The sequence below is a fragment of the Neopsephotus bourkii genome, unplaced genomic scaffold (assembly GCF_033783945.1).
Source record: "Neopsephotus bourkii isolate Nb327-2 ecotype Australia unplaced genomic scaffold, CSIRO-AGI_Nbou_v1 NB_1760, whole genome shotgun sequence".
Classification (NCBI taxonomy): Eukaryota; Metazoa; Chordata; class Aves; order Psittaciformes; family Psittacidae; genus Neopsephotus; species Neopsephotus bourkii.
Genome location: NW_026902234.1, coordinates 9,494,452 through 9,515,939, shown reverse-complemented (window position 1 = coordinate 9,515,939; position 21,488 = coordinate 9,494,452). Strand labels below are relative to the sequence as shown.

The 21,488-nt window shown below is 38.9% G+C and overlaps 1 protein-coding gene across 8 annotated transcripts in view; it reads left to right on the top strand.

Moving 5' to 3' along the window:
- The window catches only part of NAXD (NAD(P)HX dehydratase), a 120,424-nt gene that overhangs the window by 8,211 nt on the left and 90,725 nt on the right, over positions 1 to 21,488 (top strand). For all 8 annotated transcript variants that reach the window (XM_061377760.1, XM_061377765.1, XM_061377761.1 and 5 more), the window contains 3 exons: positions 480 to 525; positions 2,202 to 2,290; positions 15,902 to 16,010. In XM_061377760.1, the coding sequence (XP_061233744.1) occupies positions 480 to 525; positions 2,202 to 2,290; positions 15,902 to 16,010 (244 nt within the window). The remainder of the gene's footprint in view (positions 1 to 479; positions 526 to 2,201; positions 2,291 to 15,901; positions 16,011 to 21,488) is intronic.

The window sequence follows — 21,488 nt, the reverse complement described above, 5'->3', positions numbered from 1 at the left end:
GCATAAATAAGCACCTATGGATGGTGATTCTGTCTGTATCTCTCTCTTCAGTCTTCATGAAGAGGATTTAGGGCAACTGGAATCACAGTGTAGGCACTTTAGTTAAGCATCTAAAACCAGATGGGATTGATCTGGGTCACAGATCCCAGATTTGGCTTGCAAACAGTGCTCCACTCTTGTTTTGTTTGTCTCTGAGCTTTTTAGCTGGCTGCCTGAGAAAAGTTTGCTTTTTTATGGTGTGATCTTTGAAATATTTCTCTGAAAGCATCTGGTGGCTATGGTGAAATCCTGCACTTTCCAAATCAGAGCAAGGTTTCAGATTGGCTTCAGTATAGGAAGATTCTTATCGGTCTTTTACAGCAAACAAAAGAGAAGGTTTCTCTTATAAGCTTGCTCTTGGATTTGGGACTTCATTATGGCAGGGTAGATTGTTTAATGTCCTTACTGTATTTCCTAACCTAAATTGTATTTCATTCTAGATACACTGGAGCACCGTATTTTGCTGCAATTACAGCTCTCAAAGTGGTACGTGTTCTTCTGTACCATCATTTATATTAGCTAAGTGCCATCTTTTTAAAAGCATTTGCTCTGTGTTGCATATGAAATTTGAGTTTTTAAAGTTCTTCTATTTAACAAAGAAAACCCTTACTCTTGGATTTGCAGAAATACTTTCCAAATAGGTCATTTGCTATGTTTTCCGTAAATGTTTTTTCTGTATAAGGTGGAGTTAGACATATGTCAAAAAATCCACAATTTCAAAGGGAGAACTATTTTATCACAGACCTGGGTAAGAAATTTCAAAATGTGATGAACTATTGTCTCCAAAATTGATCAATAAAATCTTCAGATTAATGTTTGAAATTATGTTTTCAGTGCTGCAGTGAATTATTCAGAATTTTTATCTGGATTTTTTTCTGCGATGAATGAAATAACTTTCTTTCAAAACTTACAACTTTAGGATAGTAAAATTCTTACTGTAAGTCTAAAGATTGTTGGTTGAATTTCATGTAATTTTTAGTAGCACATTTTATTTACATTATAATGCTCAGTATTTCCTAACTGGGGGGGGCCCCCCCCCCCGAAGTGTGAACTTCTTTAATGGCATATTTACTGAATAAAAATATATTTACTGTAGGCTACCTAAACACAGTGGTGATTATTCAAATGTAAACAAATCATGCTCACGTAATAGATATGCTTTTCAGTACTCTCTGTATAGTGTGTCATAACTTGCAGTTCACTGTGTATGTTTTTCTCCTTGAAGATCTGTTTTAATAAGTAGGTAACCAGTCCAAGTATTTCTCACTCCCCTCTCCCCCAGGATGCAGTCCCTCAAGGATTTAAAATTTAAATTATATTAGTTAATGATATTATAGAAGATAAAAGGCCACTGTCCACTGTGTGCAAATACAGTACCATATTAGGATGCCCCCTATTGAAGTCACTTGTTCTCAGGTTATTGCATCTGCATATAAAGAGTCATAGGATCAAATCTCTGCATTGCTTAGCAGCTGAAAATGTTAAATGTGTAGTAGTAAAGCAGAGGAAACACTTTCTTAACCTTGGGAAATTTCAGTATGCAAGACACATACAAGATCAGGCTTTCTGGTCACTGCTTACACAATTTTTATGTGTATGTCTGATTATTTGAGTTGATAATAGAAGATTTAGGCTAAACTCCTCAGCTTTAATATTTATTTAACTTACGGAGTGTTGTTGAAAGTGTGCCAGCCTTTATCTTGGATGGATTTGGCCCGTTGAGTAAAAATGGTAGAACTGGAAATGTACTCATAGATTGCCATAGCTATATTTTGCAGATACATTATGGTATTATTTTCCTCTCTAATGTAGCTTGTCTCTTAGTCAGCTATGTTCTTTTGCCTTTCCTCTCAGTGTACGTGTGACATTTTAGTCTTTGCTCATCTGCAAATGAGAAACATTTCTCAAGTGAGTCAAGGTTTGAGGTCTGTGTTTTCAGTCATCCTGTTGGTGAGAAACAAAAAAAATTATATTGGAAGTTAAATATAAAAAAAACATTCTCTAAAACATTGCATGGTAGTCCAAGCCAAAATAAAAAAAAGTTTCCTTTAACTACAGAGAAGTAACAATTCAGGTGAGTTATTCACTGAGTAAACTTTGGAATGATAAAGTTACTGTTAAGTGTTAATTTGATAATTCTGTTTGCAAATTTTCTTTTTTAGGGTGCTGATTTATCCCATGTGTTTTGTACCAAAGATGCAGCAACAGTAATCAAATCATATAGTCCAGAGCTGATAGTTCATCCAGTTCTGTAAGTGAATTGTCTTTTGTTTAAATGAGCACGTTAGGATTACTAGTTTGAACATTTCTGTCTGACAGTTGACAAGTTTGTATTCATTCTTTTTCTGAGTTACAGTGTGGGTGAGATAGAGATTACAAAGCCTCCTGGGTTTGTCCTTTCATTACAAACAGATATTTAATGTAGAACAATCGGTTGTGAATTCTTTTCATTACTACCAAAATACGATTTTTTTAAAATGCAAAGATCTTGCTTTCCATTACCTTCTTGTATGTGTTCTGTGATTGTAATGCATTTAACTGTGAATGGTAGCAAAATCCAGAAGTAGGAATCACTACAAGTCAGCATTTTAGAACCTGCATTTGAAAATCAGATAGAGCGTGTTCTCTTGCTTCTTCAGTCCTTATAGTATTTAACAGTAGCATATCTTTTTTCCTCTCACTCTTGTGTGTATAGTTATTTATGCAGAATTACTGGGCAAGAGAGATGCTGGTTCTCATTTTTCTTCATAAGTATGAAGCATTAGATACACACCCATTCCTGGGGATAAATGGATGTTCTCTAACGATATTAAATAGGAGACTTGTTAACCAGAAGATGAAAAGTTTAATAAGCAAATGTCAGCATGTGCTTCTCTGAATTTCTGTTCTGAAGTATGTTACTGATTGGTGAACTTCTGCAGGATAAATTGCTTCAGTTAGGTGTTACGATGGTTTACAATGAACACTGCAAATGAGAACTAAGATGTGTCCTTTAGGTATATGTTCCTGAGCTGAGCTTGCACCAATGCGTGTCAGTCTGTCAGTGTACATAGCAAAGTTGTGATTAAGCTAGAAAAATCACAATTTCAAATGGTGTTTTTAGATATTGCTGTCAGGACAGATTTATGACAGTAGAAATATTTTGGTGTCTGAGAAGAAAAATATGATCTCCCTTATGGGGATGCTTGTGGTTGGAAGCCATAAGTTTGTTACATTCTAAAGGTGGATTTCATTCCTGTTTGGTGTAGAGGTGCTTAAAAAATTGGTTAAACAGAAATATACCAAGGATTGTGGTTTTGTTAGGGTTGTTTGGTAGTTGTTTTTTTTGGAGGGGGGGGGGGAGGAGGAGAGGGAGGGGAGGGGTTATGGTTGGGATTTGTTATTTGTTGGTTTGGTTGACCTTTTTCAAAGACAGAAACCTGTAACTGTGGATTTTAGACAGGGAAAAATGAAAGCAAGAGGAAATGCAAGGGTTGGATTTTCACCAGTCCCGACTGCATTAGTCTCTAAAATCCAAAAGGCATGTTTTCAGTTGGTGTTCTGTCTTGTATTATATGATAACAAATGAGATGGAGAATCTTAATGTCAGTATTAGCTTCTAACTAAGGTTGTCTTAGTGGGTGACACTTGAGATGCAGCATATGGTTGCCTTGTATGGGAAGGAGTTGACCTTGCCCTGGGAGAAACCTGTCTTGTATACATAGGGTTCTTGATGTCAGTGGTAATGGTAAAGGTTAATAGGAGAAACAGAAGCAGCAGAGAGAAAAAGGGAGGTGACAGTGTGTAAACAGTAAAAGTTTCTGTACAGGATTGTACCTACTAAATAAGGGTATTTTCTTACATATGCAGATTTGCAGTGTCTTCTCTGCAATTCATATCTCAATGAAAGCTCTGGTTTTTCTTTTGCAATGAGAACTTTTGATTTTGAACTTCAGCTCTGTCTATAATTTTTTCTAGAAAACATAGTACAGTGAATTTAGAAGTTTTCATATCCATATCGCTTTAAGTCTGAAATTCGATGTTTAATACATTTATTACAACTGATTAATTTAACCCAGACAGCTGGCTAATTGCATGAAGCAGTGGATCTATAAATATTGTTCTTACAACATTCAGAATGAAAAAATGCATATATCAGAATGTTCAGATTTGTTTGTTAGATTTTCTTATGTTTTTGTCTCTTAATTTGAGGGAAAGAGAAAACAGTCTTTTCTGGTTAGAAGGCAAAAAATCTTGAGTGACTCTATTGAGTCCAGGTTTTATTTACATTTACACAAACAGCCTGTTTTTTGTAAGGTCCTTTGTCTTCAGTGTCACACTTTTCAGATGATCTTTTCTACGTTGTGGAGCTGTTTGAGTTCTGCAGGCACGGCTGGCTGCTCTTGATTCAGAGCCTGATCTCTTAAACAGCCTTTGTACTTTCTCCCAGGCCGCACTTCACGCATGGAAGAACCTCTGGGTAAAACCCACCAGGCAGCTACGTCATTGTTTTCTTTTGTGTCTCTCCTTAAAACTTTGCTTTGTTATGATTTCTCCATGACCCTCCAGAGTAACTGGGTAGCTGTTGTACCGCTCTCTTACTATGCTAATCAAAATTATGATCCCGTGTACTCCTCAACACACTGAACAGCTTGGCATTTTGCCAGGGTTCCGCTGCCATTTTGTACTGCTAGGAGTCTGACATTTTATCATCTCCTCTGTGACTTGACTGCCACTACCTTTCCCTGCTGCCTTCAGCTCACAGGGGATCACCTCAAGGAAAGAACATGCTGTTTTTCTGCTGCTGCCCCCTGAACGTGAGGGCTCTTCTGGCTCATTAGAGCTGCTGTCACAGATCTTTGATGGCAGGAGTACCTAAGGTATATGAGAGCTTGAAGTTGCACTGTTGCATTTCAGGTCCTTGGCAAATGCCTGTCACTTAAAGGATGAGAGGAATGTTATGTGAGAAGAATTGAGCAGGATTGCAGAAGGAGGGTTATGAAAATGAGCAGCCATCTTGCAGCATTGCCAGGACAATTCCATGTGACTCCAGGTGCAGACCATCCTGGGATTCCTCTTGCTGTAACCTCCTGTGCCTGGGACACTCATAACGTAGCTTTCTCTGTGTTTTTTCTCATGTGACTTCATTCCATGTTCCTGAGAGTGAAGGTAAGGGAGCAGCCTGGGATCTGGAAAGAAAAACCTTCAGCACCTGTCTCTGTGCATCCTCAGCACCTGAGCTGAATAATGATAGTTGTGTGTCTAGGGGCCATGAACAGTCAATATTAGAAACAGTAGCTTTTCCTTTTTTTCTCAGGGATTCTGCCAAATGCATTATGACTCCTCCTATGATCACTTGGTATTAATGAAAGCATTAATTAAAAACTGACAGCTAACCAGGTCAGTATTTGTGCTGACTGGTTTTGCTTTCCTGTAGAGAAGCGAATAGCATGTATTGCAGAAGTTGGCTGAATAGTGGAGTATACCAAGTCTGGTCAGAGATGTCTTGCTTTTCTCATCACTACTCCTGGTTTGTGCTATGTTTCTCTGTTTTCTCAGTTAACATGCTCCTACTGTAAACTACACAAATACAAGATAAAACTTAGCTTTTGCATTTTATAAAGTTTTATTGTAGTTTCTGCGTGGATTTCTGCTGTAGACATGTATGTACTTTCTTACATTAGTGTTGAGAACTTTCTGCAGCACAGTTTTCAGAGGTTTTTTCATACTCCCCATGTTAATTCCCTGGCTCAGGTCAGGTTGAATAGGATGCTTGAATACTTTGTTGGGTTAGTTTATTCTGTCTTGATAGGTGAATGATCAGAGTTAAAATGATCTATACAAACCTAGCTGGTTATATTTTAAAAGAAGAGAGTATAAATCTATTGTGTTAAACTCTCCTCTTCCCAGGACTTTTTGATAATCTTACAGAGCTTTTCTTCCTCTGTAGGGCAGGGAAGACTGAGGTACTACTGAGCAGTTCAGTTGTAACCTGGTTGTCAGATAATTTGTAAAGTCAACAGTTGATGTATTCCTTGATCTCCAGTTTTATCAGAGAAGTAGAATGAGATGTTAGGTCATTAATTTCTTATGATTCTGGGGAAGTCGCATAATTTTTCCATTATCTCCAAAAAAGCCACCCTTGAACTAGGTATGGATTTAGAACTAATGCCTTCCTCCCAGCTGGTTGTATCTATGGGTCTGTATGGACTAGAAAAAATTGCCAAAATTACTGAAAGTCTTACAGTTAATTGCAGAGTTTGAGGTTTGGGTTGGATTTTAAAAATACTATTCTTTTCAGTTTGAAATAAAAATAACGGAGTAGGAAACTTGCACAAGGCTGGCCTGTGTGTTGAAGCCAGTTACCAGTAATGAGGAAGCTTAGCTTAGATCAGGGTTGCTGGAACATAATTTATCTAGTTTTACTGTATTTTATGTATATTTTGATGATTTGAAAAATATCATGAAAGTGAATCATGGATAATGAGCTCCTGATAAGTTACTTGTACACTTTCAACCAGTGCCAACTCTCTTATTAAAAAGAAAGCCCAGGAACAATCTTAAGATTTTTGGCTTTTCCTAATTCAGTATGTGGAGAGGAGATTCAAAGCTAGTATTTCTTTGTGGGGGGCAGCTCATACCTTTTAGCTGTGTTAGCTAAGGATAGCGATTAAACCCCTCTTCTGTGTAACATGTGACTAACCTCTCCTTTGACTCAACTGCCGGAAGAAGCACAAGAATTCTTGTCACTAGGGAAAGTTAAGGAGAAAGCACGGATTATCGAAAAGATGCCTCCCAGGTTACTTGGCTTCTGGATCCCTATTACACCTGCAGAGAAGATGCAGGCATGAATTTTGTGATCTCTCTCCCAAACCTCATTTAGACAGCAGCCTAGCTAGGAATCACATGAGGGAGTTCTTGGGGTTTGGGTTTGTCTTGTTTTTTTTTGTTCCCCTAAGTACTTAAAGGAGAGCTAAAAGTCAGTTTGTATATGGTGACTCAGAGAAGTATATTTAAACTGTTCCTAATCCTGTTGTGCAGTTCCATATAGATGTATTGCCAGTGTCTGGCTTTCTTGGCAAAAAGCTGCTGCTTCTTTGCTGAAGAATGAATAGTGGACAGGAGGTGTATTTGCTCCCCACTGTAGTCCCTTTCTTCTTCCCTGTTGTTGCGGAGTGCCTTATCCCGGGTGATACTAACAGAGGTTTTGCAACCTCCTCAAAATGCAGTAAGTATCCAAAGATTTTTAGCACCACTGCAGGGAGTGCTGCTGTTCTTGCTGCTTTCTGATATGTTGAAAGAGATGTATATGTGTGTAGGAGCGTTCTACTCCAGTTAGATCCTGGCCAAATTCATCCTTCTGAATACTTGCCATACTGCTGTGATTTGACACCAGGATTAGATTTCTTTGGTGTTTAATAATTCTTGAGTTGGAGTGAAGGCAGAGGCAGATATGCCTGGGATTTGCTTTTGCATTTTTTATTTTTTTTTCTTATTTGAAGGGTTTAGGGTCTTCTTTTTTTTTTTTCCCTTCAGCTTTGCAAAGCAGATATGTAGACTGATGCTTATTTTATTTTGCTCTTCTCATATGTCCACAGCTGATTTGAAGTGCTTTAGGCTTCTGGGTATTGATTGAACTATCATCTGTGCCTTAAGAGCTGAACGTAAAATGGAGAGGGATTACTGATGTGATAAAAACTTGTCACTTTGTTTTGATTTTAATATTTAAGAAAAAAAAGTGCATTGGTTTTTATAGGGACATTTTAAGTGTTCCATTCTGAGAGTAATTACACTGTCATCTGAACTTCATCCTGTTTCTTTTAAAATTGCAAGTTTTGGTTGACTGCAGTTTGTTTGGAAAACTATTTGACAGATTCTACCTACCAAGTCAGTTTACAAGAAGTATTAATAGGACAAGACCACTTGCACAAATGTCGTGGTTTAAGCCCAGTCAGTAACTTGGAACCACACAGCTGCTCACTCGTTCCCTGCCTTCTTCCTCCCCTGCTCCCAGCAGGATGGGAAGGAGAATAACAAGAGTGTAAATCCCATGGGGTGAGATAAGAACAGTCAAATAAGTAAAGTGTAATACAAAACTACTACTACTAATGATAAGAGGGACTATAGGGATGCTGGAGATGAACTGTTCATTAGGGACTGTAGTGATAGGACAAGGGGTAATGGGTTAAAACTTATCAGGGGAAGTTTAGATTGGCTATAAGGAAGAAATTCTTTACTGTTAGGGTGGTGAGGCACTGGAATGGGTTGTCCAGGGAATTTGTGAATGCTCCATCCCTGGTGGTGTTCAAGTCCAGGTTGGACAGAGCCTTGGGTGACATGGTTTAAGCAGGAGGTGTCCCCGCCCATGGCAGGGGGTTGGAACTAGACGATCTTAAGGTCCTTTCCAACCCTAATTATTCTATGATTCTGTGATAAGGGAAATAACAAGGGGAAAGAATATAAAACTTTAAAAAAGGAAAAAAAAAACAATAGACACAGGTGATGCACAATACAATTGCTCACCACCTGCCAACTGATACCCAGCCTGACCCAAGCAGTGATCTGGGCCTTCCAGGTAACTCCGACTGGTTTATATACTGGGCATGAGGTGCTGTGGTATGAAATACCCCTTTGGCTAGTTTGGGTCAGGTGTCCTGTCTCTACTCCCTCCTGGCTTCTTGTGCCCCTCCTCACTGACAGAGCATAAGACTAAAAGTCCTTGATCAGCATAAACAAATTGAGCAACAACTAAAACATCAGTGTCTTATCAGCATTGTTCTCAGATTAAAGCCGAAACAACAGCACTGCACCAGCTACTGAGAAGGAGAAAAATAACTGTTACAGCTAAATGCAGGACAATGAACTTGGAAAATACCGAGGTCAAGACATTTGGTTATTATACTTTGAGGGGGGATTGTCATAACATGCATTGGTAATGTGATTGAGGTAAAAACATAGTACAACTGCTTTAAATATTTGGTTATATCTAAATGCAGGGTGTAAAAATGATTGTGCCAATACCTGTGGTGTCTTTACAAGGCTAGATAAGGTGAACCTTGAGTGCTGTTGTTGTGCCTGTGTGAGAAATCTCAGAAAACAGTCAAGCAGTACCTCCTCCTTTGGGTCTCTTCCTCACAGGTTGTGAGAGGCTCTACTCTGCATAGGAGAGGTGACACCATTTGTATAATGCATTTGAGTTCATTTTTGTGTTGGCTCTGATGCATGTAGTATTTTGAGAACCCAATTCCTAGTGAAACAGAAGATCTGGTACCTAATTGAGAGTCTGCTGTCCAAATAGCAGCTATGGAAAATATTTTGGGGTTTGTCATTATTATTATTATTATGTAAAAATATGAGATGGTAAATACAGTACTTTTTTTTAAATGCATACCTTAGTGGGTCATTCACACAGTTGCTTCCTTGAAGGCAGAATATGGAGTAAGTAATGACTGTGGTGTCTGCATATCAAGAGCAGTCTGCTGCTATTAACTTGTGACAGCTGTGCTTCTTATGAATCATGGGTTGCTTTTCTTATTGCTGTGTTGTGTTGATAATATTCACATGAAGTGTACCAGGTTCACTTCTGGTGTCTAAATAACTTACGCAGTGGCTAAAAAGGAACACTTGATTTGAAACTATTCAGTCCCTTTATCATTAGGGTCTTAATTTTTCTTTCATTTTCTTACCTGTCATTTAATCAGATTGTAGCAGAAAAATAAGTATTCTCTACCCAGCATTGACAGGACACACTGTTGGAAGATCTTCCAACAGCCTGGTAGATGAAGATGGCCGTTGTATCTTGTAAACTTTTTTTTGGAAGCGTTTTAATGTATTGAATTTATTAAATACAATTTTTTTTTTATCTCTAATTACATTAATCCAACTTCATGCCTCTGTGCTGTCCCTGAGATTTGCTCTACCTGATTGGGATGCTTAGTGAGACACTCACGAGTTGGTAAATGGGATCAATGAGCTTCTCAAGAATAACTTATTTCCAGATCTGTACATGGGGCTAGAAGGAGTTTCCTAAGCCTTTGGGCTTCTGGAAATTAGGAGTTAATTTGCAGGAATGATGATGTAAACATTGGCAAATATAGCTGCTCTTGGAATATAGAATTAGTTTAATTTTATGCTCAAACATGTTTTGCATTGTTTGGTTTTGCCTTTTAATTCCTTTGACCTAACCTTTCCAGAATAATCTCTCTCCCTATCTTATTTACCCAGTTTCCAATAACAACTTTACTCGGAGTTTACCACAATAGTTAATAATCAGCTTTCTGAGATAACCACTTAAATGCTAGAGCTGAGTATTATGTCCTTTCTCTCTTTTGATGTCCTGTATAACATCACAGGATCTAAATGGCATCAGGTCTAACATTTGATTCACATTAATGTAATTACCTGCTGTGGTTGGACAAACAAAACTAAAACTCTTTCATCCTCAGATCAGAGACTTTTTTTCTATCTTTGAAGACAACACTCTAGGTTGGCTTTTGAAACTGCCCGCTTACGGTGGCTTTGTCTGAATTTACGTAACAGACTTGCAACAATACATTTTAATGTACTTGGAGTTACCTCAGTCGCGCCAAATGCACACAGAAAACAAGCAGAACTTAAATTCACTGTCCAGCAAGAATCCATGCAGTTGATCAGCTGATGGCGGTTTTGGTTGTGTCCTGTGGCCTTCTTTATCAGGACATCCCCCTGATAGGCATTTTGTGATGTCCAGGACACGTCTCTGATTACTAAGGTGGTTCCAGCTCTGCTGAAAACATGTGAAGAGCTGTGGTCCTGCTGTCTGCCCTGTCATTCATACTTATCTATTATTCCTGTAGCTCCCAGTTACATCCATGCTGACTTCACTTCATATTTTTTTCCATGTAAAATTTGACAATGCTGCACCTTATCACCCTTGTTCCCTTCCCTCCTCTGGAAGGCAATGACAGTAACTGTCATTCATCCTTCTGAGGAAAGCTGCTGTGTTTAACACTTTCCGTAATATTTAAAGTTGTTGCCGTGGTGGTTTCTGATCATGGGTGAAAGCCAGTCTTTGAAACAATTGCAGTCTACAGCAAAGTCATCTTGTTTTGGAGGGTTGGGGAGTGGAGTGGCATTGCAGGCCCTAGCCTGACAGCTGTCTTCCCACTCTGGGCAGTGACCAGCCTAAGGCAGACTTTCAAACAGATGGCACTAATAATATTTGTTACAAACTGCTCTGGAAGATGCTTAGAAAGCCTGGGTGGTATTAGGGCATTAGCCACCATATTTCCATATTTTGGGGGGACTTTTTGTTCGTTTTGGAAAGGTTCTTGCATCAATTTTCACCAAGATGAAGATCTAGAGAACTGTTTTATCTTGATTTTTATCAAGTGATACTGAAAACCAGAAGATTCCTGAAGATTAAGAAGTTTGACTTAAGGTTTTTATTTTCTATATTAGCTTTTCAAAACTGAAAGGTATTATGAAATACTGTGAGGTTGTGCATTAAGAGGCAACAATGAGACTATGAAGTAGTGAAGCAGCAGCTACTGCTGTAAGCACTATAACCAAAAATAATTGATGTGTCAAGATGAGGGGGTTTTTTCATGGCATATTGCGTTTAATTTGGCAATAATTAGCAAAGAAAAATTGTTACCATTTCAGAGATCTAGTGCTGCTTAATTTGAAGAATCTAGATTTTTTCATGGAAAGCACTTTGCTCAATACATTGTTGAGGCAGAGAAAAGAGCAGAAAGAGAAACATGCAAGATACTGAACACCATACCTTGGTGCTGCCTGCATAGGGGCTTCAGAGAAGGCAAATTATAAAGCTGCTGTGTCTGTCTTCCCAGGAGCTCACAGTCGTCTTAGCCTCTGCTAGGTGAAGCTTTATCCCTTTCTCCTCCCTCTCACTAATAGCCAAGGAAAGCTGATCAGGTAAAACATCAGTGGGGTCCTTCTTCAGTGTGCTCTGTTGTGAGACTGCCTGTATGCTTGCGTGTTTGTTTAGATCTGCTTTGGTTAATGGATGTAAAGTTGATTGATTGTTGTCATTAGCGTAAGACTCTTCCATATCTACTGAACTTCACAGGTATGAGACACTCCTTTGGTTTTCCATATTAGTAATTATGTTGTCTTGCAGTTGTTGTTTAGGTGTTTATCCTGTACTAGTTCTTTTCTGTATGCAGTCAGAGCTTTATCAATTGATTTGCAGCTGAGACTTTGAGGAAGCTTTTGGGGTTTGGAGGGATGTTGGTTGGTTGCTAGACTGAACAACAGTGAGCTGTCATAATCTAGGTTTTCATCAGAATGACATCTGATAATGTGTCACATAACACGGTGGTTAGCTGGAAGTTGAGTACCTGTTTGAAGATCTGTGCATTTCCTGCAAATCTGCAGCTGTGGTCCTTAACTGCACACATCTGCATAATGGTGCTTTCACTCTCCATGTTTACAGGTATTACTTCTCAGATTCAGCTTCCCAAATTATTCCTGTTACATATGTTCATGGTGCAGTTTATATTTTCAAATGGTGGGAGAACTAGACTGTTTCCCAGTCTCTTGCCCCATCACCTTCCAAAAACACTTGCTTTATTTTGGGATATCCCTGACTTTTTGTTCATCAGAGTCTCTCTCAAAGGTTTTTACCCTCCTTTCAGAAATTCAAATGCTGTTTTCTTTTCTGATTCCTCTTTATATTAATATTAGCTTTGTGTTTTAGAGTAGGAGTATCACATTTGTGATTCCTGTTTTTGGAGAAAAGCCAAGTCACATATTGTATGGCTCTTCACCTGTAAAGGCAAAGCTGATTCTGACTTGATCCCTTTATGTCAAAGCCTGAAGATTCCATCTCTTTTGATCAAGGGCCCATCTTCTTCATACCTCATACCTCTCTCGACCCTTGTTTTTTTTTTTAAATTGCAGTGCTAATTACAGTTGTACGGTGCAGGTGATAACTAAATGGAAAGGTTTGAAATCAGGTTAGAAATCAGACAAAGTTAACAACATTACTTGTGTGAGTATAGCACACAACAAACAGCTGAGGACATGTCTTCTGTTCTGTGCATATTATCCACACAATCCTTGGCATCATCGTTTGCACATACCCAGTAGCCTCGCCCAAAAACTTCTTCTACTGGTGAGGAACTAACGTAGTCCAGGTAGGAAGCTTGAGCGTTACCTGCTCTGAAGCCTGAAGGTGTAGAAATGAAACAGGCCAGATGAGATCAGTGTCAGAGAATTCTCCTGGGCATGCTTAAATGATGTGTATAGACTGTAGCTGTTAAGACCTAAAAGAGTTTCTGTCTCCGTGCAAAATCCCATGGTCAGGGATATTCAAGGTGACACTCCTTCCGAAGAATGTTGTATGTTGATCATTTGTACCCCATCAGCTTTACAATGCTACTACGTTGATGTCTGTGTGTGGAAATAAACTGCAAGATGACACAATAGCCTTTCCACCCTCAGAGAAGCTGTAGGTACAAGTTATTTGTAAGATGTCGTTAGGTGGATAGCTACAGCAGCTGTGAACATCCAGTATCTTAAAGTGAAGTTGCCACGATGCTTCTCTGAGGCAGTATTTGTTCTGCTTTCTTGATGAAAAATCAAAATCCACCAGTTACTTTGCAGCATGTTTTTATAGCTGATTTTGCAATGTAATAGTCATTATCACCGTTTTAAATCTCTTGGCCCTTCATATGCCTTGTGTTGCTTCTTGATGTGAAGTTGCAAAGGAGTTATGTGAATGTAACGTTTGTAAAATGCTTTGAAGATGAAAAGTGCTACAGTAGGGTTTTATTATTACCAGAGGCAAAGTGAGCAGGAGTGGCTTAACGTTGGACTGTTCATTTCCCAAGAGATGGCTTTGTTTTGAAGAGTGCACATTATCAGTTGGGTTGGAAACAAAATTATCTTATTTCAGTCCTGAAGATAAATAAATTGGCAAGCTTTATACCTTGAGATTATTTACTGAGTTATTTCTTCAAGAGCAGAGCAGTTATCATGCTATCTACGGCTCTGTTCTTAGCTTATGGTTAGTGGAACATTTATTTACTGTATTTGGCTTCCACCATCCAAAGGTATTTTGAATCCAGTTCGTTCAAACATCCTTATGTATGTAACAGTATTCCTACAGCTATATGATACTTATATATATATTTAAGAAATATATATTTTTGAGACGTATTGCTCTTCTAGAGAGAAAAATCAGTATCAGCATGTAAATAATTCTGCGTTCAGAAATGGTGACCTTTTATTAGAGCTTGGTTCACAGTTAGTTTTTCACATGTTCAACCTGCCGTGTATAAACAAACTGGCTTTTTTTTAAAATAGTACTTTAAATATTTTTTGAATAATTTTTCTTTCCAGCCTATATCCAAATCATAAACCAAGAGGTGGTTATGCAGGGACAACAAATAGTCATAGTGAGCTGTTTGGCAATTCTCAAGCTAATATGGTTTCCTTACGAGTTAGAGGAGAAGGGAGGGAGCTATGTTGTTCAAATGGAAATTCAGCTTCAGCTTGCTAAGCAGGGAACTGCTTTAGAAACACTAATGTCCTCTCATGGATTGATGTTCTCACATGGATCATTGTATCCCTTGCCCTTGTAGCAGGTCATCACTTCCACCCAAAAGCCTTGATGTGACAGAGCTGTTCCGTGGTGTCAGCACCGGGTGCCTTTTGGGAGCTGGCGCTGCTGCAGCCGGGGATTTCTGAAGCAGCCATTGTCAATGGAGGGGTGCTGGGTCGCTGCCAGGCGCGAGGCACTGCATCCCTGCGGTCTTGAGCGGGCCACCTCCCTCTGTGCAGCTGCAAAGGCTCTAGGCTCCTGCCCGCCACTTGCAGAAATCATTGCGGAATTTGCTGATTCTGCCAGATGCCAGCTAAACACTTGTTCCCAAGTGGTGTGTCCTATCAGTACAGCTGTTGGTTATGAAAAACATGCAAGGGCTTTCATCTGTAATAATCGAGCTTTGTTGAAGTATTGCAAGCTCAAAATGTCTGAGAAATGCTGTCAAATAGCATCTCCTTGCTTACCCAATAGGGAGCTTTATTCCCCAATGCTCCCATTAAAATGTTCATTTATTGTCATCGCTTATGTCAGAGGGAGGGAGGGAGGAAGTCTAAATTTTCCCTCTTACTGTCCATAAGGATTAACTGACATCGTTGGGCAGTGCTTTCAAAGTATTCTGACCTATTTGCACAACGAAACGGATGAGAACAAAATAAACAGTTCTGGTCAGCAGCTGAATGGTGTATTGTAGCTGCTATATTTGGGAGTGGATTTTCTCATCATTTTTCCAATGTAGACAAAACCTGGATGCTACAGAAATCTTAAGTATTACAAGCAGATAATACCTTTCCTGAATAGCTTGATTCTTCTGTTGCCCTTTGGGGAAAGGGGACATTCTGGCTGTAATTCAGTTGGAACAAATGCTTATGAAGCAACTGACAAAAAAAGTGTAGGAGTAGATTTATCATTTTGCTATGCAGGATGATAAATAATTGCATCATTTCCAACAAGCTGCAGTATATACTTGTGAGATGGTGGATTTCTCTCCAAGGTATAATCTCTGCGAAGAAGCAGGGAATTGTGACAGACTGTAAGTATTGGTGGTTTCGTGCCTTGCTTTTTATTTTGTAACAACCATGGTGGATACTTGTCATTACCTCTTCATTTTTATGTAGTATCCCCTAAGAAATGGATGAAATGTTTCATTTTAGCTGTTTGGACAACCATTCCAAATTTCCCAGGTCACAGATTTTTGGTAGTTTGGAGGATAAAATCGCCTGACACTGAAGATAGGAAATACCTCTTTCTGTCTTGCATCTTCAGCTCAGATTCTGCAAATACGAAAATGAAACCTTTTAAAATTTGTCTTCTTTTTTCCCCAACTCCATTTAGTGATAGTCCCAATGCTGTCCATGAAGTGGAAAAGTGGTTACCACGGCTGCACTCAGTTGTCATAGGACCTGGCTTAGGTAGAGATGAAGTTCTACTTGAGAATGCTAAGGTAATGTGCATACTGATGTTTTATTCTGTATCTTTATGTTACATTTTATTAACCAATTTCATCTTTTTTACATGATTACACAAATGGTTTTGATAGGGTTACTAAATAAGAAATTTAATAAAATGTTGACTTAAAATTACAGCTGTTAGTTACGGTCTTCTTTATGAAACTGTAAGCATCACTCTGAATTTTAGGCACCCATGTGGTTGTTTTGATTTGCTTTTGATAGTGAAAGTTGCTAATTAAGAAATAGATGTTGGCATCTCTGGATAAAGAGCTCCATGTTTTCATAAGTACAAAGCACTTGTACTATGAGAGCATAAATATGAATATGACTTTATGATTTTTCGGAACCATATTCAGGAACGTTATCAGGTGAGGTACCAAAGAACGGGGGCTGTGCCCTCTTGCAATAAGCAGTAATACTCTCAATTATAAAATGTTGCAGATTCCTACCCTGGATAAAGAGGTAGTCCTATTTTCTGTCAAGCCTTAGTGGAGAGCTGCAAACTAAAGCTTAGATCTGTACTCTAAATAATATGTACTTACACCACCTTCCAGATTGTATTACTGTCAACACCTCTTTGTATGTTCGAAGTATATCTTTCAGTCTAATGTCAACCTTAGCTTGTACATTTTCAGCTTTTTTCCTGAGAAGTTAGTACTGAATCAGTGGTACTAACAACTGAAATTAATATAATTTACAGACATGTTGATAGTTACACAGGGAAATTCCAAAAGATGGGAGGCAAGAGACTGGAAGCCATTCTATCCAATTAGTTTAGAATATCTTGAGAGCTATGGAGGGTGGTTTTGCTAGGCTTCTGTTAGCAAAAGCTGGTGTTGGAGCTCTTCGCTTCTTTATTCTCCTCCTGCTTCCAAAAGACATTTGGTTCATGATACAGGGGTGCAAAACTATAAAGAGTGTGGATTCAGAAAGAAAGGAAAAAGAAGTGTATTACAGCTGATCAAGAAGTCAAATTCTGTTCGGAATGGAAAATCTCAACAGCAATTTTATTCTTTTTTTTTAACTAAAAAAATTCTTTTTACTGAAAAAATTTTGGGCAGTAATTTTTCTTTTATTCTTGGGTTTGAGTTTCTTTTTTTTTCTGAAGGAAAACAACTTTAAACAAAAGAAGGATTAATTTAGAATATCTAATTATCCAACATATGCTGCTTTTATACCAGAATTCCATCTGGGTTTTATAACTATCTGTCAATGTCTGTATTACACATGTATCTGGAAGAATCCTTGATTGTGTTTTATTCTTTTTTTCGCATCATTGCTAGAAATAATTTTGCTTTCTTAGTAAATTACAAGCATATTTTTACTTCAGCCTGACTGTCCCCTGTGAGCTAGCTTAAAGTTAAAGAAACAAACCCAGCCAATGAAGACGGTGTGTTTGGAAGTTACTTCATGCTAAAATATCAGGCCATATTTGTATGAGCTGTGGATCTGACCTTATAAATTTCAAGTCATGTTAAAACTCAAGTTCTTTGTCTTCATTGTATATGCAACTGTTTATTAGTTACTCAGTGTTGGTTTTTAACATGTAACTGAACAAGTGAACCCTCGTTGCCTGCTTGAGGAAGACTGGTGCTTCTCTATGCTGAAGAAAGGCTGAGTCTGTCCTTGCTTCAGTGGTGAATTTTAAGCTTTGTATCCCTCTTCACCTTCAAGAAAAAAAGCAAGTGATGATGGCATTGCTATTTTAAACTTTTATAGGAGGCTGGCTTGGTATATAATTTTCAGTTGTCTCTTTCAGCTAACCTCAGCGTGCTGTCATATGAACACAGGGCTGAGATGTAGATTAGTGTCTACATTTTGGTCAGGTTTTTGTATCAGATTGGCAGTGATGAGGAGGGAGAGCTTCCCCTCTTCCTTCTCCTGCCCCATTAAAGTGCTGAGATGTAGTGATCTGTCACCTCTCTGATGCTGTTCTTATGTCAAGGCTTGTCAGTATTGTGCCAGCACATTGCCAATGAATGGCCTTGTCCAAACAGTCATGTGCTGGGGATGCTTTTCTCTTCTGAGCCTTGAGAAATTAAGATACTAATTCAGTAACCTGCAGTTTTTGGTATAGAGCCCACGGACAGTGTTTTTAGTGAATTATATATTTTATAGCCTGAGTACTTGCACCATCTGGTCAACATCTTCTCTCTCCAGGTCAAAGAATGCTTTACTTCCTCACCACCTTCTCTCATACTTGATGCCTGCTGTGTATGCACTGTGGTATTTCAGCTTCTTTTAAACAGTTGGATGGAAAAAAAACCCCACCTTGTGATCAGTTTCTTTTGAAAAAAAATTAAATATTTTCCCCTTTAGAGCATAGTGGTAGTCTTTGACTATGTACTTACTGGCATTTTGTGATTGTCTGGATTTGGCTGTAATTCCATCTACAAGCTCTATTACAAAAAGCCACTCTACAAGTTATACCCCTCTCTCATACGTCACTTGTGTGGGTCTGTGCCAAAACCCTGAATGCTGTTCCTCAGTTGCCTGGGTTAGGGCTGATGATCTGTCAGAGCTTTCTAGCCATGGGTTTGCAGGACCAGGAGCTTCAAGAGAATCTCTGAAAGAAAGCATTTGTTGGGTTCCTAATAGCTGTGCAGCTGGATCCTATGTAGATGTGGCAATCCTAGTCTTGGCCTGATTGCACCCTCTGTGGAGCAAAAAAACAGTTTATACTATCTATTTCTCTTCAGAGAAGGGGACAAAAACATTTTCTTCTCCCCTTCTCAGCTCTGGAGTGTGCAGATTGAAGCATCTCTGCTCCACATTCTACTTCCACCTTCCAAAGTGCTGTTACCGCATTTGGTGTGGAACTTCCTTGTAGACAACATCGGACCATCTGTTTTTCCTCTTTCGGTGTCCATGGTTGGTAATGTCCAGAGATGGTAGTACCATTACCTCTCCAAGTTTATCTCAGCTGGTATGCTGCTGGTGGTGGTTTAGACTGTTGAAAAAGAGTTCAGCTGCCATGTGGAAGCAAGGCCAAGGTCCCTATTATTGTCCTCTGCCAGTGTTTAGAAGCAGCTTATTTCCAAAGATATTGAATGTTCTGTTTTCACACAGCAGCAATATCATGTCCCTATAATATCTACCCACCACAGTGTTCTTCATTCAGACATTTGAGGGGTCTTAAACTGATCTGATTTTTCTTGTAGCACGAGACTTGGAAGTAGGGGAATTCTTGTCTGTGCCATCAAGAGCTTTTCCTCAGGTGCCCAGGTAGAGCCCATCTGAAATTCTCTGTTTCAGGTGGATTCTCAGTTCCACCTCGAGTTCTTAGCCTTTCTGTGTTTGATCAGTTGGAATAACATCCCCCCTTTCAAGCTTCGTGCCTTTAGGATTTGGGCAACACTTCACAGCCCTGATAAATTACGAGAACAGGACCAGGTGCTTCGTTACACTATCTGCACTGTTATTTGCAAAATCAAAAGGACTACAGAATACAGAGCCACCTTTTACTGTAGCAGTCTGGCAAAGTTAAATCTGCTGTTCTGGGCCTTGAGAAGCATTTTCCTCTTGGTATCTGAGCAGCCCCCTAGGTTCTTTTTATACCAAGTAGAAGACACCTGAGAAGCATCCCAGGTTAATGCTGCAGTTGGTAGATAGTATTGTCTGTGAGACCTACCACCAAGTATGAATATGAACAACAGGATGTGTCTCTCTTTGGGGTAACTCAAGTTAGCAGAAGAATTATTTACCAGAAACAGAATTCTTAAGCGTGTGTCACATGCATTTGCTTCCTGCCCTGTTCATACCCTCTGTAAAGTCCTCTGGAGGTTCTTGCTGTGGGGATTCAGCAGTTCATAGGGGTGTGAAGTAGTAACAAGGACATGCCACACTTTCTGCCTGAGCCCTCAGCTAGATGGGGTGAGGGAGACAGGATCTTGTGCCTGTGATACTGCAGAATCAAAAACCAGAGTGCACGTACGTGCACCAGCTGTGAGAATGTGTGTAAACTGTATTTTTCTCAGCCCTCACCCTATCCCCAGTATTGACGAACATACCACAAGTGGTATCCAGTAAAAAACTGCACTCTTAGTAGCCAAGCCTCGTTGCTTTCAAACAGCCCAATGAGTGTCAGAATTTGTGGACCTCTTCACCTAAGGTGTAACATTTTCTGGGATAGTATGCAGTTCTTTTCTGATGCTGGTACTGATGTGGATAAAGCTTGGGAGAGCCAGCTTGACAGAGAGAGATCCTCTCCTTGTGCGAAGAATTACTGCTGTTTGTGCTAAGAACTATTAGTATTCTGTGGCTTCCTTGCAAATCTCTTGATTAGAAAAACAGTTTTTGCAAATATGCTAACAGGACCTTAAATACAGGTTTATGCAGCTTGCAAGCAGAATTTGTTTTCTAATGTATGTAATGGATCTTGATGAAAGTCATTCACAGTGAAGTGGGATGTTTATTTACTTTCTGTTTGTAGGCTTATATTGTTGTTTAACTTCATTTTGATACTTATAAGCATTTGTAAGCAACACGCTGGAAATGGGTACCTTTTCAGCTCTTTCTGAGCACATTCAGATAGAAACCGTAAAAAAGAAATTGGCAGTGATAATTTCCAGAGTTCATTTTCAGTTTATGTTTATTTGTTTTTAAGACAAAATCCCAGCAGCTGACCATGAATACCTTACGCCAGGTCTAACATTAACATAAGTAATGGTAAAATTGGGAACCTCATAGAGTTTGCTTTCTGAGTGCAGCCCTTTAGTGGATGAGACAGCATGAGAAAACTTTGTGTCTTTATTCTGATTTAGATTTTTTACTTTGGAGTACACAGGATGATTGCTTAACTGGATTTGGATGTGTTTAGGGAAAACTGCAATTTTCTTCCAAGTTTGACAGCAAGGGATCTGCTTTGAATTCAGACGGGGAATCTACAAGTGGATCATTCTCTTTTTATTATCTGTAATGTAGAATGGAACAGTTTTGATTAGCTGCCATGTACAGCATCTTCAGCTTTTTTAGTTGTAGCAACAGCTTTTAGCACTTCCCAAAGCACTTACTGTGCTTGATGATATTTTGCGGTACTCTTTAGAGTCCTTATCACCCTCTTCCTGGATTAAATTAAGTATTTACTTGTGCCCCTGAAAAATCTGTTTTGGGAAACAGGGTCTATCATGTAGTACTACAGTTAAAAGGCAAAAGACCTAGTTACATTGAATGGAGCATAAACCATGAGACAAAGAAGCTTATGTGTTTCAGAGAAAGGATGTTCGTTGCTGTTACGTGACTCTTAATTCAAATAGTACAAATGGTGATCATTTCTTATGTGAGATTTGTGAACTTAGTGGACTGATTAATGAGCTAGTGGTAGTTATGCATACAGGGATATATGAAGTAAAACTCAGGCAATTAGGCTAGTTAAAGGTGATTTATGTGAATCTTGTTCACAAAGATTTGGATTGTCTTTGCTGAGATCTGAAAGGAGGGTGAGTTCTTGGGTCAGTGTGTAGGAATGAAGG